This window comes from Mytilus edulis, chromosome 6 (assembly GCF_963676685.1).
Source record: "Mytilus edulis chromosome 6, xbMytEdul2.2, whole genome shotgun sequence".
Taxonomy (NCBI): Eukaryota; Metazoa; Mollusca; class Bivalvia; order Mytilida; family Mytilidae; genus Mytilus; species Mytilus edulis.
The window spans coordinates 68,500,423-68,518,176 of NC_092349.1; the positions used below are offsets into that span (position 1 = coordinate 68,500,423).

The following is a 17,754-nucleotide window of genomic DNA, read 5'->3' on the forward strand; positions in this document are numbered from 1 at the left end:
AGAGGACTTATTTTGTGATATATACATGCATTGGTTCAAGAATTGGAAAAACATTATTTTTCACCACTCACTCGTTTCATATGACTTTAAAAGTTCTGTCTGATCAAATGACTTTTTGTCTCACATTTTGTCGGTCAGACAGAGTTTGGAATAAGCATGATAAGAGTTCTTATCCAAGCCATACTCAACAAGTCACATTATTTGCAATAATAAAATTCTCACAATATTTATCAATTTACAGCTGTTACAATTTCAAAAGGGCAAAAATAAAAAAACAGAATACATGAATAATATTTCATATGTTTTATTGTATTGTTTCAAGTTTGAAAAATAATGCACTGATGTGTAAAATGACTAGATAACAGTAATATTCACTTGAGTAAATATGTACAATAGATAACTATGATTGGACATCATTAAATGAATGTACACAATTTGAGTATATTCATATTTGATTACCGGTATACATGTAAAATAGGGATACAGGCTCTCATACTATACAGATAGTTAATATGAGAAATTTTTCAACTTATCAGATCATAATTTGACTAATAGACTTGGTAATTATTAGTACTAATGTAAAACAAATGATAAGATATTGTCATTGAGCACAAACATATGTATCATTCAAATAACAAGTTGTTGTTCTTACAAAGCTATCTTTGGCAAAAGGTTGAGGTATTTCATTTAATAAATAATTAAATTTTTATTTAATATCAGAAGGAATTCATTAATTTTCAGCATTGAATGAGGTAATAAATTAAGGAACAGAGACAAGACATAATACTTCACATGCCATCTATAAGATTGATTGTTCTACAATTGGATGTTCAACATCACACATTATACTTACATTGTAAGAATAAAATTTAAATCGCACATACATAGTTTTAACAAAGGGACATAATTCTTACCACTGAACATGCTTAACAAGAAAAATTTAACTCCTAACAAGTTAAAGAACGGATAATTATATCTTTAAAAAAAATCGATTTACATCACATTTTCAGTTTTGTTACATATAATGAGGCCCCTCATGGGGGGTCCTAGTAATCACATAATCACCATTTTTTTGCCAATATAATCACATAATCATTAAATATTTGCTTATCTTTAGTAATCAAATAATCATAAACTAAAAATACAGTCCTAGGTAATCAAATAATCATGAAATATTTGGCTTAATAATGACAAATAATCATTAAAAAAACGGCCAAGTAATCACATAATCAAAAACCCCATGAGGGCCCTCTATAATGCAGGCTATTTTCGAAAATGTTCTTTTCTTTCTTTCTGTATTTGTCCTGTACATAATCTGACAAATTCTTCAACATATTTTGTTTGTGGTTAAAAATGAATTTCCCATTTCTGCTCTTGAATTTTCAAGTTATATGGGAAATAAATTTCCTTTATATTATTTTCAATCTAGGAAATCCTACTTGAATTATGTCCCTTTATAAGCCTGACCTGGTGAAATTGTAGAAGAAAATTTCTAATCTATTTTTTGTATAATTAAATAGCTAAATGCAAACTTTGAAAAAGACATCATGCTTTTTCAATATCATATCAGAAATCAACCTTAATGCACTTACTTCTATTTTGTATTTGGTAACAGACAACCTTTACAGTAACAATTCAAACATTCAACAAAATACCAATCTAAATGGAAACATCCGAAAATATGGATTATGTACAATTATAATAAATAAACAATATAACAAATTTGGATAAACAAAAACAATTATGGATGAAGGAATTTGTCATTGTCCACACTAACTTTAACGACAATACAATCGTCTCTGATGTAGTTCCTGGTTTTGAGGATTTCATGCGAAATAAATTTGGGATAGCCGAATCCCAATGTTTCTTTATGGTCAGCATTGGTCTTTGGTTTTTGAAAATGCTTCCAGGTTGGATCTGGAGTAAAACTCTCTTTTATATGAGCACGTTTATCTGAGTTTCCGTTTTGATCTAGCACTGAAAATGAAATCGGCAAACTAAAGGGCCAGTCTAAAATATTGTCAAATTCCCCTGGTAAAAGTTTAATGTATACTGAGAGGTATTTTCCTTCACCTGCACCATTTCCATTTAAAAACACTGAGGCAGCCATTTTGTATCCATAGCGATTTGTGTAGAATGGTTCACTAACAATTTCAGTACTTTTATACACAGATTCGAGAAACTTTTGTTTGTAGTTCGTGATTTTCCAAATAAAAGTACCGTCTGTTATATGAGTAAGAGTATATAAAGCATTGCACAGTTGAGTGATTTCGGTCTGTTGAGTTTTGACAAGGCCACACATAAGCTGGAGGTGCTGTTTCATATTGTCCTCTGTATGTTTATCCAAACTGAATCTTGGACACTGTAAATACAAGAAATTTATAAATAGTTCAGTTAAGTATGAAACACTGCAAAAAACTTATAAAATGTGTGTTATGTTAGATGTAAATTCTGTTGAAAACAATATCAAATTCTAGATGTCTCTTTATTTTGTACACATCGTTGTCAATATAATGGAATTTTATGCAACTGTCATACAAGTTACAGGTTTAGCTAGCTATAAAACCAGGTTTAATCCACCATTTTCTACATAAGTAAATGTTTGTACCAAGTCAGGAATATGATAGTTGTTATACACTTGTTTGATATGTGAGAACTTTTGATTTTGACATTTGATTAGGGATTTTTCATTTTGAATTTCCCAGAGGTTCAGTATTTTTGTAATTTTGCTCTTTTTTTTTAAAGGTTGTATATAAAAATTTAAGCAACCTCTGTGTAGTTTTCATATTCTTGCCCTAGCCATTTGTCAGTCAGGAAATACTCTCACCTTATGTGTGCATCCTGCATCTTTGAAAGTACAGTTAATAGTTGCTGATGGACAGACAGCCAGTACATGAACATCTAAATCTTCTCTAGGTATTTTTGTTGGATCACATCTGTTAGGACAGGCAACAGGGAATCTGGGACACTGATACTGATGAGTCTATGAATAGAAGGATAAGAAAAGTTAGTACCAATAATGTGGTTAAACATTGTTAAAAGAAGCATTTAATATTTTAATGTACATGTTAGAGCTCAAACTTTTTAGGTTTTACTAGACTATCATTTCATACTATGTAAGTATTTTTTTGCAATTTGTCATTATTTTCTCTGTTAACTCATTAAACTATTTTCAATGTGAAATTGTGTCCTTATATGAGGGTAGTAATATCCCTTACCATCAGTCATCAAACGGTCATCATTTTCTCCTACTGTTATTGGTTAAAATTTTACCTTTATCCTTATCATGATTTGTCAGAGGTCTCATAATAATTATCATTATCATTATTTTTGGAGAAAAAAAAATGTGTTTCATCAAAATTTGCCGATTTTTTTATCGTCTAAAAGAAGGTGTACATTTTATCGTCATTATCCAAATAATACCTTTAAAGTCAATTGGCTATATTTTTTACTGTTATTCGTCATGAAGGTACCCCCATTACATTAACACTCTTATATAATATGATATCATCATCAACATGTATTACTGGCATACACAACAAAGGCTATGATTTAACTCATAATCAATTTTGCCCATACCACGAATGAATTGATTTCTGTCCGATTCCAATTACTGTTTATATACTTTTTACGACACCAAAATAATGAATGCTTGAAAACAATTTGCCGTTGAAATTTCAATCAAAGTTTTAAATTTCTGAAACAACTTGTGGTTGAAAATTCAATCAAATGTTTGAATTTAAACTCATCGAGATCATACTTGAACAATTTGAATTCAACACTGTTACTCATATAATTCTGCTGATTGTTTTTGATTAAAATTTTGTCATCAATTGTATAAAAAAATCTTAAATTTCAAATAGGTTCTAGATATATTAGATAAGTAACATGATTATATGGTTTCATATAACAACTTAATTATACATTAAGCAGTAAAATACACATAGAAACAGCACAGCTTGCAAAATCATATTTTATTTATTATTCTGTGTTAATTTCCATGTATTTTATTTATTATTCTGTGTTAATTTCCATGTATTTTGTTACAAAGCAATCACCATAAATGAATAAAAACAAATTTTATTACAAAACGTTATAAAACACGCTCAAACACATTCATTTTTAAACAGGTGAACTTTCTGCTTACTTTTATTGCGTGGCACCTTTTGGTCATAACTTGGGGACAACTTTGGTTCCATTAGGAACCTAAATAATCCAGATTTTGTAAAGAGACTACATTTTATTGATGTTCACTATTCAAGTCAAATATCATAACTGAGCAGCATTATACATGACAACACGTGCAAGACTACAACTATGGGAAAATCCTGACATATTCATATTGCACATTGTTAAAATAAACAAGCTACCGGATACATAAATACTAGTGGATATATAAATACTTGCGGTCAAGCCGCTGACAAGATTTAATTATAGATCCAAATTTATGAATTATTAAAAGTATTCTTTATCTGTTATCTGTCAACATGTGATATTTATTTTACATGAAATAGATGATGTAACACTTTATATATTTCAAGACTTACCAAGAACTTGACTTGTTTTTTGAAAATTTAAAAATTACATTGAGTCTTGTCAAGGTCTTTTATTGCTTATATCTAAAATTTAGATGTGGTATGATTGTCAATGAGACAACTCTCCACAAGAGACCAAATGAAACAGGAATTATAGCTTATAATACAATATGGTTTTTGCTGATTGTTAAAGGCCATTCAGTATCTAAGCTATGGTTTATTTACCTGTAATGTTTCAGCTACGAAGTCTCTGCTGCAGTATTTACATGGCACTGTACGTTTGTGGCATTCGTTTTTGGAGTGGTTGATGATGAATCGTCTCTCTAATTTGGCTCCACATTTGTTTTCACACCATGTCACCTCATAAGGACAGTTCCCTGAATGTTGCTGTAAACAGACAATTATTTAATACAAAATTAATTAGTGAAAAGCAAGCTATCTTGAAAATTATTTGAGAAGATGATTATAAAAATTGACTGAAATTGACAAAATAACATACTGTTTCATTAATATCATCACATCAACAAGATGATACTATTTGGGTGGAAGGTTCAAAGTTCTCTCAGTAAAAATAAACACTGACATCCATGAAATAGAAAGATAGTGCTGAAACTGGCTTTAAACACCAATTAATCTATTTTTGGGAACTAGTAATGGGAGATAACTCTAAAATTCTAAAGAAATCAGTAATTCAAAAATGCTTCATTGCTCTATAATATGATAAATTATTTTTAAAAATTAATTAAATGTGATACATGTATATGAAGAAGCTGTGTTTTTTCATTAGGTTGCTTATTCTATTTAAGAAACAGTATAAACAATGTCAGGAACCTGATGTTCAGTAGTTGTCATGGTTCTGTTATGTGGTTCATAAGTGTTTCTTGTTTCTCTTTTTTATATAGATTAGACCGTTTGTTTTCCCGTTTGAATGGTTTTACACTAGTAATTTTTGGGGCCCTTTATAGCTTGTTGTTCGGTGTGAGCCAAGGCTCCCTATTGAAGGCCGTACCTTCACCTATAATTGTTTACTTTTATAAATTGTTACTTGGATGGACAGTTGTCTCATTGGCATTCATAACATATCTTCCAAAATCAAAATCTGATCTGAACAAGCAAAAAACTATGAATGTTTATTAATTAATGTATTATCACATTAACCATGCTTTGATACAACATCATATCACATCTTCTTTTTTATATTTGAGTCAAGTGAGTGAGGGGAATAGAAGTTAGATGTTTTCTCCAATCTTACCTTTTCGAAAAGTTCTCCGGGAAATTGTTGATTGCAGTGTTCACATTGAACAAATCTTTTTGGGCAAGTATAATCTAGATGATCGTCTAAATCTAGACGAGATAAAAATGCTGAACACTTGTTAGGGCAGGATATTGCTTCAAATCTACATTGGTCCAAATGAGCCTGTAAGATTAAAATTAATTATATTTTCATATAAATATTATAATCTTATAAAATGTTTTTGTAAACAATTATCTTACAATGAGTTTGATTTAGCTTGGCTATTTAGTGTAAGCCAAGGCTATGTGTTGAAGGCTGTATTTTGAACTATAATTATTTACTTTTTACACATTGTGACTTGTATGGCGAGTTGTACGTCTCATTGGCACTAATACCACATCTTTTTATTTCTTATTTCTATTAAGAGGTCCATGTGAAATCAGACAAAATGTGCCATATTTTTGTCAGAAAGCTGGTTTGGGAAATATTGTTTTAGAATTTCAGGTGTCCACTCAAAATAATTAATGATAATGTAATTTCTTTTTAAAGTTAAGTATATATAGTGTGGTTTTTATACTGAAATCATTAACCATACTGGTTTCAAGGCATTTGCCTAGGGTCTACAAAAACCCTGTGTTACCATAATTTCATATTCCTTTTTTTCACTAAAAATTCGATAGCGTAGATCTTTTTTCATAATTTCAAAATTTTCTTGCATGGTTATTTGCTTTAAAAGATTTTGAACATTTCTCGTCTTCAAGGAAGACATCATCTTGTACATTTTACCATTCTCCAATCATAAAATTATAATGTTTCATTTCCCCTCATAGTTTAAAATTCATATTAAGCCTGAGCCAGCAATGAATCTGTCCAGTTTGGTCTAAGGTCCACAGTAAGAGTGTAGGATATTTTACTTTTATTGTCAAGTTTTATTAGCCATTTGATAACTCTTTTCTTGTTGGGAGAAGACTATATAAGTTTGATTTACTTGTGTCTTATCCCTTTTGCATACAAGCAAATGAAATATGTGTAAACTAAACTAATTCTTTTCTTCATGTATCTGCTCTTTTTGTGTCTTTCTGAAACTGGATTCTCTGTATAATGTTTAAAATATCAATAAGGAAAAAGCAACCGTACCTGTAAATTTTGTAATTTATCTACCCAGCGACAACCTTCCTTGACGTAACGACAGCGGGTCAGGCTGTTCATAACTTCTGATGTTAATTCCTCATCTGGGTAGATCTGAAAAAATCAAATTCAAATATGTAAAATTTATGTAAAAGGGTTCTTAATATTCCATAGATCAAAGATTATTTAATGGAATAATTGGATATCTCTGAGTATAACTAACGGAAGACCTTCAACTCTCAGGAAAACTCCTGAAACTGAGACTAAAAACTGTTCATCATAGAATAAATTATTTCAAGAAAATATTACTTCATCTTGATAAATGATAGAAGCCAGGGAAATTTTATAAATTAGGTAATACTATCTGTTTTTCTTCACAATTATGTAATATTTTCGATAGAATAATTTGTAGTTTCGCCAAATCAGTGTTAACAAAGTTTACACAAACAATATTTTTGGTGCAAAAATGAACAGTGAATTCAAAGATATAGCAAACAATAACAAATACAACAAAATAAATATAAACATTGTTAAAAGATAAAACTAAACAATGATGCAAGATAAAAATAAACAATTGTAAAAAGATAAAAAATAAATATTTAAGATAAAAATTTATAATATTTAAAGATAAAACTAAACAATGTTGCAAACTTGCAAGATAAAAAAAAAAATAATGTCACAAGATCAAACTGCTACCTTTTAGCTTGATATTCCACTGGGAAATTTCCATGAAAGTGCCAGGGCATTTCAATATTTTTAACTCATGATTTTAAATGCCATACCCTCAAAAACCAGCAGGCTACTAATATTTAATACAACAAATGTTATCTTAGCTTTCATCTTAAGACTAATGATATTTTATACCTACCAATAATTTACATTTATGATCCCTATTTCTTTTTATCATGTTTTCCCCCTTGCTGTGTTAATTACTCCTTAACATGGAGAACCCAAACATTTTACAATCTGACAAGTACATGCTACAATGGCAACCCTTCAAATAATTGTCAAATCTATCATAAACATATGATTCTCCTCATAATAATAAAAGGAAAGTCAAATGATCTGGAGGAAGTGTTTTAGTGAAGACCAACACATAAAGCTGTCTCCATCATCTGAAGGAAGCACTGACCTTGCAATGGCTGTAAAGCCTATCAAGGTCGTTTAAAACTTCCATTGTTGTAAAGTAAAGGAAGCATTTTTAGTGAAGACCCATACATAAAGCTGTCCCCATCACCCAGAGGATGTTGTCATGCCAATTATTGAAGAAAATTTACAAAATATCACATTTTTCAGATTAACAAAATAAACAAAGATTTCCTGCCAGGCTAAGCCAAAAAATCTAAAAAGCACCTTTTTAAGGTCCTGGTTTAGGCTTTATCAGAATGAGATATAATACTTTTAAATCTGATCTGCAAGTATCACCTTACTTAATCTGTTTAACCTTAGATACTGTATATTCATATATTATTGGGATGTTTTTATTATGTGAAAAATGAGACAGTATCAGGTTCACAATGATAAAAAGTTGCATGTACATTTCAGTAGTGATTTCCTACCAGGCCTCAGGCTTCATCAAAAATCTGAAAAGCACCTTATCAGGTCCTGGTTTAAAGTTTATAAGAATAAAATTTAGTTCTACAGATATCACATTACTTAATACTTATGAATTTACCCTGGTAAGTCACCTATAAACCACTGGTGAAATCCCATATTACAGGGAACTAAAATATTTGATTGTTGCATAAATTCAGACATCTAGCTGTAATACATACTTCTCACCATGTAAACACAACGCATTTTCAGAACCACTGAATACTATTACTACATGTATTCATATATAATTACTGTCACATGTATTAAAATACCTTAAAAATTTGCAATATTTTTCTGAACACAGTAATTAACTCCTCAAATTATATCGATCAAACTTCTGGACAATATGTAATTTTGCCACAAGGAAACAAATCCTAAATCATTTTGACATTACCCTCCTCATTAAGTAGAAAATTGATATAATTTAAAAACACAGATTACCCAATAAAATCTTCCTGTTATCCATCACCTGATATATGTAGCAAATATTTCCACTGTTTTATCATAATATAAGTATTTCAGTTCAATAATAACATATGCACATCTGTTGCATGTGTTCAATATGTAGGTAATTACGTAAAACTTGATAATAACGGATTTTTCACATGCATAACAAATGCAATTTGTACGATAATATTTTTACAGTTTATATCAAATAAAATATTTTTCTGCCTTTATCTCTGAAAAAAATTGTCTGTGAATAAAAAAAGATATTGGATGTTATAATGTCAATGAAACAGCAACCCAACAACATTTATAACCAAAGACATCTAGATGTCAACATTATTCACAGTCTTTATAAAAATAGATGGGTATTCATTTATCATATTTACTGTTATCTATAATAGCATTAATGGTACCCATTTTTCTGCAGTCATTTCAACAATGTCTCTTCAGAGATGCTTGAGGCCAAAATATTTGAAAATTTAAACCTTATTAAAACAATGAAGAACCTATAAAACCACAAAGGTACAAAAAGTACAATCAAAGCCTCAAAACTGACATAAAGGCATGAACTTATAATACAATACTGGTAACAAACTAATAAGAAAATGATACTATACACTTATTTGTATCAGGGCTTTTTAAGACTTTGATCTCATCCTTAAAATGTTGAAAAGAATGAGTAAGTCTCTGCATAAGAAATATTAGAATGCTGATAAAATTTAACAAGTCAAAAATAACATATCATCTTTTTCCCCTTTCCTAACATAACTTTAAAACCAAAGTTTTCCATTGCTATGGTTTCTTGACTTTCCCCCCTGTTATAGCTTAAAAACAAATGTCCAAAGTATATATATGTTTTGAAACCAATATATTTTTCAACATGGCTCAACAAACAACTTAAAATTACATTAAAAAAGAAATACCTGACTATTTTCTGAAACATCTTGACGACTTTCCATAACAGAGATACGTAAACATGCTAAACATCCAAAACTTTAGTACAAATTTTAATCCTATTTAAAACTCAGCCCATCAACTAATGTCAAAAGTTGATGCAAGATCTAATAATGTTTGGTCAAATATTTGTCCATATATTTACCTACCAATAACAAAGTTTACTCATTAAATTCTCCTGCATGATACTTAATTTACAATTCATTCTATAGACGTATGTATAAACTGGAAAAAGTTCAATACTATAAAAGTTTTACCTTGCACAGGTGTTAATCCTATGTTCAAGTATCCCTAATCCATAAATGCCAGACAGGCTTTGTATAGATTTGAAAGTATAATATAATCACAAAAGTCAAGTTTTTCATTTGATATTCCTAAAAAGCGTAGGGTGGAATTAATAAAACTCCTCCATAATGCAGCCACCTTTCGTAATGTTCCCAATAAAGTTGACAATGATACAGACGTTTAATCAAAACTTTGATCAAATTAATTAACCTGCTTAATTTGTTATCACCTTGCTAAAAACACCTTTGTTATAAATACAATATTCATCCCAGGTAATAGATTTGAAAAGTTAATATTATCACAAAAGTCAAGTTTTTCATTTAATATTCCTAAAAAGCGTAGAGTAGAATTAATAAACCTTCTCCATAACTGTCACCAATTGTAATGTCATTAATGCGAGTTATCAATAAAGTTGACAATTATATAGATGTTTAATCAAAAATGCGATCAAATTAATTAACCTGCCCAATTTGTTATCACCTTGCTAAAACACCTTTGTTATAAACGCAATATACATCCAAGATAATCAGCTGATCTCATATCTAGGTATACATTTCTACAATCACTCATTTGCAGACAATAAAAAAACTTAATCAGATTTCATCAAGATAAGTTTGTATTATATATCAACAGTCTACATACATATACCTACTGATAATCACCTGGTAATTATGTACAGGTAACATCAAAGTAAACGTAGATCAGATAAAAAAAATGTTGTTTTTATATTGAAAGAAACATCCACAAATGTAAATATTACTACTGATAGGTAAATGAGAGTTGTTTCCCATGACAATTCATCAACTATAGTGCCTAACAAGATTTTGTGAGGTAGACGAAATTGACTTTAAAACGATCGTATTGACTTTTGATGTGCAGAAATAGGCAGATCGGACATATTTTGACTTTAGTTACTTACTTCTTAAGTTTGGGATTAATTGTAATCAACATATTCCAATGAGACTGAAAAATGCTTTTTTTTATTATGATAAATAATAATTTTACCTGCCGTAGTCGTGCGTAAAATATATTTCGGTATTTCTCTTACGAAAATGACTTGTTTAATGGAACAAAACGTATTATTTGTAAACTTTCTCTTTACTCTTCACAATAGGTTTTTAAAAAATAACCTTTCCAACTGTATATTCCGAAAATTTTGTGAAAATCGAATAAGTGGCAATTCTTACCTTTCATACCTTAACTTTCATTGATAAAACATAATATTGACTCGTCCAGTGTCCAGTTTGAAGGTCATTTTAGTTACCGGTCACATTCATGCACGTTCTAATTAATCAATAGTCATGTATGAAAAGCATAAACAAGTTTGAAGGTAAACTAATAACAACTTAATCCAATCAAATTGCCTACGATTCAATAACAATGACCAGTCCACATCATAAAAATGTATAGGGGTAAACTGGGTAGGGAGAAAATGTCAGATATATTAAGTTCATTATTTTGCAATAACGAGTAAAAATTTGTGAACCAATAGATTTGTTATAATTTCATAATCATGTCGTTATGTATTGGTATAGTTTTTGGATCTTTCATTAGCGTATTTAAGGCTGTAGAAAGTTTGGCCTTCAAAAGTCAACATAATCATTGACTTTATAAAGAAAATTCGCCTTTTTAAAACATTGAATGTTTCACAAATAATACGCGACAACAAAGCAAAATCATTTCTTAAAACACTGCAAAAAAAATAATTCTGATTGATGCAGTGGTATTGTCATAAATTGCACTGGAGTGAACAGTGGTACATCAAACGTCGAATTCTCTCACACAATGTTATCACACACTATAGTTTCCATTGAACTACAGCCATGAAAAGGTCAAAACTTAAATCTCTATCAATAATTAACTAATTTCTCCACCTTAAGTATCAGTGTGCTTCTATGAAAGTCAAACCAAAGTTTATATCTGCTACCCAGAACAAGACCTGTGTCATACAGAACTGTCAATCTTAGCTTATATTCTAACATTCTAAAAACTGATATCTACTATTGACAAAATCATTTGAACTATTTTTTTTGTCAATCATAAATTAAGATAACAAATGTTCAGTCAAAATTAAGTGCATGAAGTCCGAACTTTAAGGATTAAGGTGTTTTTTTTTTATATCTTATATAAAGTAAATATGTACTTTTTAAAATTTGTTATTTTTAAAGATATTGTCAATTGAAATGAAAATACTACCAAACCCAAAATTAACTTCCAGTTTCTAAAATACATAATTGCTGATTGTTGGTTGCTTAACGTCCAGTTGCAAATATTTCATGCATGTTCAGAACATAAATATATCTAAAATAAAGACCTTACCATTTTCAATATAAACATATAGTTAATAGAAAACTTACTCCTTGTAAAGAATGTTTTGTGAAACAATGTTGAGATGATGTTTGCACATAGATTATCAATACAAAATATGTCTAATTCACAATGATAAAAATTATATATAGGTAGATATGATAAGTAAGAAAGACCTGATGGAATTTGTTTTATTTGATAAGGTAAAGATAAACACCTGGTAGGTATTTCATACCTGTCCGAAAGACATCAAAGACCACCAATACACAAAAATTTACATCACATCAAAAGACAGTTCAATATGTACAAAAAGGTAAACATTACACCTGAAAAATTTAAAATGATAAATATGCAATTCACATGAAATGTCCAAAGGCTTTAAAGTTCATTAAAATTAATTTTAAAAAGGTAGTTCTTTGTTCTTGTTTATAAACAAAATGAAATATGTGATAAATTAGTAAGCTATGTAGAGAACGTAACTTAATGGAATAGCAAACATTTTTGCTGAGCTTGCAGTATTGTACACTAAGACATTTGGTCCACTTATCAAATGACCTTGCCAACAATAACCTCTATATGTAGATATCCCATAATTATTTCCTCCAAATCAATTCTTTCTTACAACTTTCCTATTTCTCAAATTATATGTAAATAATATTCTGAAAACTATGTTTTTATAAAGAAGGAAAAGTGAAGAAATTCACATCCTACTGAAACCTCAATTTTAGCTAGTTTTGTAGAATATCAGCAAAAAATAGAGTGTTGAATATCATCAAAAATATAGAGTTACTGCCCTTTTAAAAATTATATCATCTTAGCTTATTTTTTTGGCTACTGTTTGCTTCAAACCTTTTATTATTTCAATCATTTTATCATAAAGTTTATTGTTGATAGTCATGCTGGTACCTAATTCCCACCCCAGAAAATTTTACAGATCATACTAAAATGGGAAAATCTCACAGAAAATAAAACTATACATCAAAAAGTTTTTAAATATAACACAATAAAACTCCTGTCATTATAATTGTATGTATAAATACTATGTAAAATATCATATTACAAAATTTTCACTGTTCCTTTATGACCATGAATAAAATGTAGGTATCATATGAAAAATTCTCAGCTCGTCAACTGGAAATATTTGACATTTAAGTTATCTGTACTTATTACAGTCGATCAAAGTCCACAATGAAATATTTCAACTGATAAAAATATGAAACGGAAACTCAAACTAAAACCTCAAAAAGGAATCTGTTTGTACCTTTCTACCTCCTTATTTGTGAAAATAGTGCAAAAATTTAAAATAATGTGGAAAAGACTCCAAGGAAGTTGGAACACCTCCCAAGTATTTCCCCATCCTTCCGACCTCCCAAGTATTTTCCCATCCTTCCACCTCCCTCCCTCAAATATTTATGAAAACATCAAAATTCTGCATAACAATTTATATTTCCAAATTCACTAATAATCTATGTCTTGATTCTGAATTACTGTGGATTAATTATTTGTCATGGGGTACCAATTTTCATGGATTTCATCGGTACAGATAAACCACAAATTTAATGTTCAATGAATTAAAAATTTGCATGTATGTATAGACATTGGCAAAACCATGAAATCAAATATTCACAAAAATGCAAGTTTTTCTCAATCAACAAAGACAAATGAATTTACAGTACCACATGATGATCTAACAACTGAGGTAGTCCTAATTTAAAGTTTTAAAACTGAAAGGCATACCTCTGCTGGGGCTCTGCATATCAATCTCACTAACTTTTTTCAATTACATGTATTGATTTGTAATATGTTATTTACATGTGATTCATTGTATAATAGCTATGTTCCATCTCTTTCTTATTGATTTCAATGTATTTAACAAGGATTGACAGCCTTCACCATTCACTTGATGGCTTCATAAAATATTCAAAATGAAAGACATTTTTGCGTTAAATAATTCAACAAAAGCTAACAAAAGTCACAGTTTACATGGTTTACCTACTGTTTTTGTACAATAATACATTTATGTATCCCCTACTAAGCTGAGAATGTATCTTTCAAAAGTTGACAATAAAAGTATAATGCAGTGGTTATATAACAAAAATAGTTCTATGAGAAAAAGGTACAATAAGTCAAATGGTTTTTGATCTACAATTAATTTGTTCCTCCTTAAAACACCTCCTTCAAAACCTGCATTGAAAGAAACATTTAATTTTTGTTGAAAATATATATTGACAAATAAGCTTACCTACGATTTAAATTCTTATTCCATTGATAAATAATCTGCAACGTCAGCACTATTTGAGATCGTCTAAGTGCAAAGATTATGAAAACAAACCCACTAAGAAAATGTTCTATTCAAAATTTACAATGTTGATTTACTTTTCCAAAGGAATACTGATTTGATCTACATCTCAATTTTTGTTTCTCAACTAAAATGTCTTTTTCAGCTCTTTGCTTTCACATAATTAAATATTTTCAAAGTTGAAACTCAAGTGCTGAACGGGGTAAATTTAAATAGTCCATCATTTTTTCAAACTTTAGATCAGGTCTTCTGTATTTTCAACAAATACTAAATATCAGAAATAAAGTAACATTAATTGTAAACACATGAATCTGAGTGCTTGTAATGTTGCAGTCAAAACAAAAAGAAATATCAAGAAACTTAATAAATAAATTGTTCCACCACTGAACAAATCACCTTTCAAAAACAATTCCCCTTGACAATATGACATAGGACAAACAGATCAGTTATTGACCATTCAACCAATGTCCAAATGATAAATCAATGACTTATAAATTTGTATTGCTTCTGGAAATCATATAAGGGTTCAAGCATGGTCAGTAAACTTCATCAATTTGACCTGGCTGACCATAGTAATTGTGACCATATATCAACCAATTTGTAAATAAAATTTCTATAAACTGTATACTGCCAAAACCAAGTCTATAAATTGTAAACTGCCAAAACCAGAATCTTTTATTTGTTGTCATTATCATGATTATATAGAGCAGTATTTGTCAACATATTGTACGAATAAAACATCATTAAAATAGAATGGACAAAGAATTTATTGACTAGGTGACATCTGGTAGTCTGACAACTCATCTTTTTACTAAATACGCCTCATTTACTTCATACTAATACAAACTATCTATGTTTAACACGATATATAGTATGATGAGTATCATAATCTTCAATTCTATTGTCACCAGATGTGGTACATGTATTACAAATTCTTATATTGTCATTTTCAGTTCTTTATTGAAATCACTTCAGATTTATCACAAATTATTAATGATTTGGGATTTAACATAAAAAAATCGTTTATACTGGTGTAAAGCATATTGAACAGGTCAACAGTTCAAGCGATACAAACTTTAATATCATTTTCTTCTTGATTCAGTTATACAACTTTTAGCATAAAATCGTCCAATAATTTTCACCTTGCTTCTCCCAACACAATATAATCTTTGTAATGGAATTGTTCTTTCAAAAATCCAGTATCTCCCAAGGAGTGTACTAAAAAAATTTTTTTTGAAGATATGTAATTCACCATAGATTAAAATTAATCCTGCAGTTTTGAAGATAGATTTCTTTTTTCTTTTAATGCTTAAAAAAGATATTGTCCTACATGAATCCACAAACAAACAAAAGACTGCAACAATATTGGTTTTCTTAACTCTTCATTTTATAAAAAAAATCTTTTAAAAAAACTATGATATAAAAGCTATATAAGCCTACATACCTCCTTGTTTTTCTCCTCTAAGACATGAATTAACCAATGATCAACTTATCTATATTAACTGCAGAACATGCAATGTTCATTTCAAGTCAGATTTAAATTTTACACAGGATTATAAAGATTTGGTTCAAATAATAGCTAGTAAATTAAATCTTATCAATATTATCTATCAATCTGTTACTTTAAAACTTCAAAGAATTTAAAGTGATTTTAACAAGGAAAATTATCATGGAATACCTGTCCAGACAATTAGTAAAGTAAGGAAGGTAATTTGATGGTGGGACCCAAGCGAGGGACTTGGACATCATAGGACTAGTGCTCAGACGTTTTGTAAATCAGTTAATTTCAATTTTTGAGCAAATCTCCCCCAGATAAAAAGGAAAATTTAAAAAGAGAAATAATTTTGAAGCAATTTTGATTGCAAATTTTCAAAATTAATCTAGCGCAACAATTTCTTAGAGAATATTGACCCCCCACTCCCCCCCCCTCCCCCCCCACTCCCCCCCCCCTCCCCCCCCCCCCCCCAAAAAAAAAAATATTATGGTGGTTTTGAGCGAATTTCATCTGGTTACCTCAAAAAGTTACTGACGCAAAATCAGAGACGGAAGATATGTTCAGTTCACATGTGATTTAGACAGTAACCAACAATGCACAGTAACAAAAAAAATCTCATTAAATAACCTTCAACAATGACCAGCAATTTTACATCATATTTTAGAGGTAGTTGTTAAATGTTGCTCCTTAACTGTTTCAGGAGATGACTTTGAATTCTGGTCCAGTAATTTTAAAAGTAGTTCCCCAATGGAGCCTCAATAATATAAGTAAATAAATATTGACAAGTTAAGTGGATAAATAAAAGTCTATTACACCTGTGATGTTGACCATTACCACATTTTATGTATAGTAAATGTTTGATAACACAGATACCTCTATTCTGAGTCACAGCGCCTTTTGCCGTGAGCCGGCCAATTGGTCCTAACCTTATCGATAAAGCATTATTAACAACTCTCAAACGTCCATTTTAAGACATATTTAATAGATTGGCATTGAAATAAGTATTTATCAATTTTGTCTTCTCACATTAAATTCTCGTAAATGTGACTTTAAAATTGACCAGATATTAAATTTCATCCTCTTTTCACCTGCCAATGACTTAGTCATCGAAACCTGTCAAAAAATTTACTGACTACTTAATTGGCCTATATATTAAGTGATTCATATAATTATCGGACTTATAATGCTGGATTGATTTCCTTGTCTTTTGTAAAAAATAAATACACTATGAATTTGTTAGAATTTTAAAATCTGACAAAAATTGTATTTGTTTAGAAAAGTAGACAATCTTTTAATTCTCACAATTATCCTATTTTAAATTTATTGATCATTTAAAAATTTAACCAGTTTCAATTTTTTTTAAGTTATAAATAAAAAGCTAATTATAATAAATCAATACTTTGACCTTGAAAACGTATACTCTGATTTACTGAATTTTCTATGTTTGGCTTTGATGTTGTAATAGTTATATTCA

General features: G+C 29.5%; 1 protein-coding gene across 9 annotated transcripts in view; it reads right to left on the minus strand.

Annotated features, from left to right (window-relative positions):
- Window positions 1-288: 288 nt before the first annotated feature.
- The window catches only part of LOC139528237 (TNF receptor-associated factor 4-like), a 72,484-nt gene continuing 55,018 nt past the window's right edge, over window positions 289-17,754 (minus strand). For 3 of the 9 annotated variants that reach the window (XR_011665552.1, XR_011665554.1, XR_011665553.1), the window contains 6 exons: window positions 6,907-7,011; window positions 5,788-5,952; window positions 4,761-4,922; window positions 2,828-2,983; window positions 1,261-2,362; window positions 289-1,033 (listed from right to left, as the gene is read on the minus strand). Coding sequence is in view for 3 of the 9 variants with exons in the window: in XM_071324122.1 (XP_071180223.1) it covers window positions 1,742-2,362; window positions 2,828-2,983; window positions 4,761-4,922; window positions 5,788-5,952; window positions 6,907-7,011 (1,209 nt within the window). In the remaining 6 variants the exon portion in view is untranslated. Of the gene's footprint in view, window positions 1,034-1,260; window positions 2,363-2,827; window positions 2,984-4,760; window positions 4,923-5,787; window positions 5,953-6,906; window positions 7,012-8,765; window positions 9,000-10,151; window positions 10,693-17,754 lie in introns of those variants that run through there. The other 6 variants (XM_071324122.1, XM_071324123.1, XM_071324121.1 and 3 more) reach the window with 4 other exon arrangements.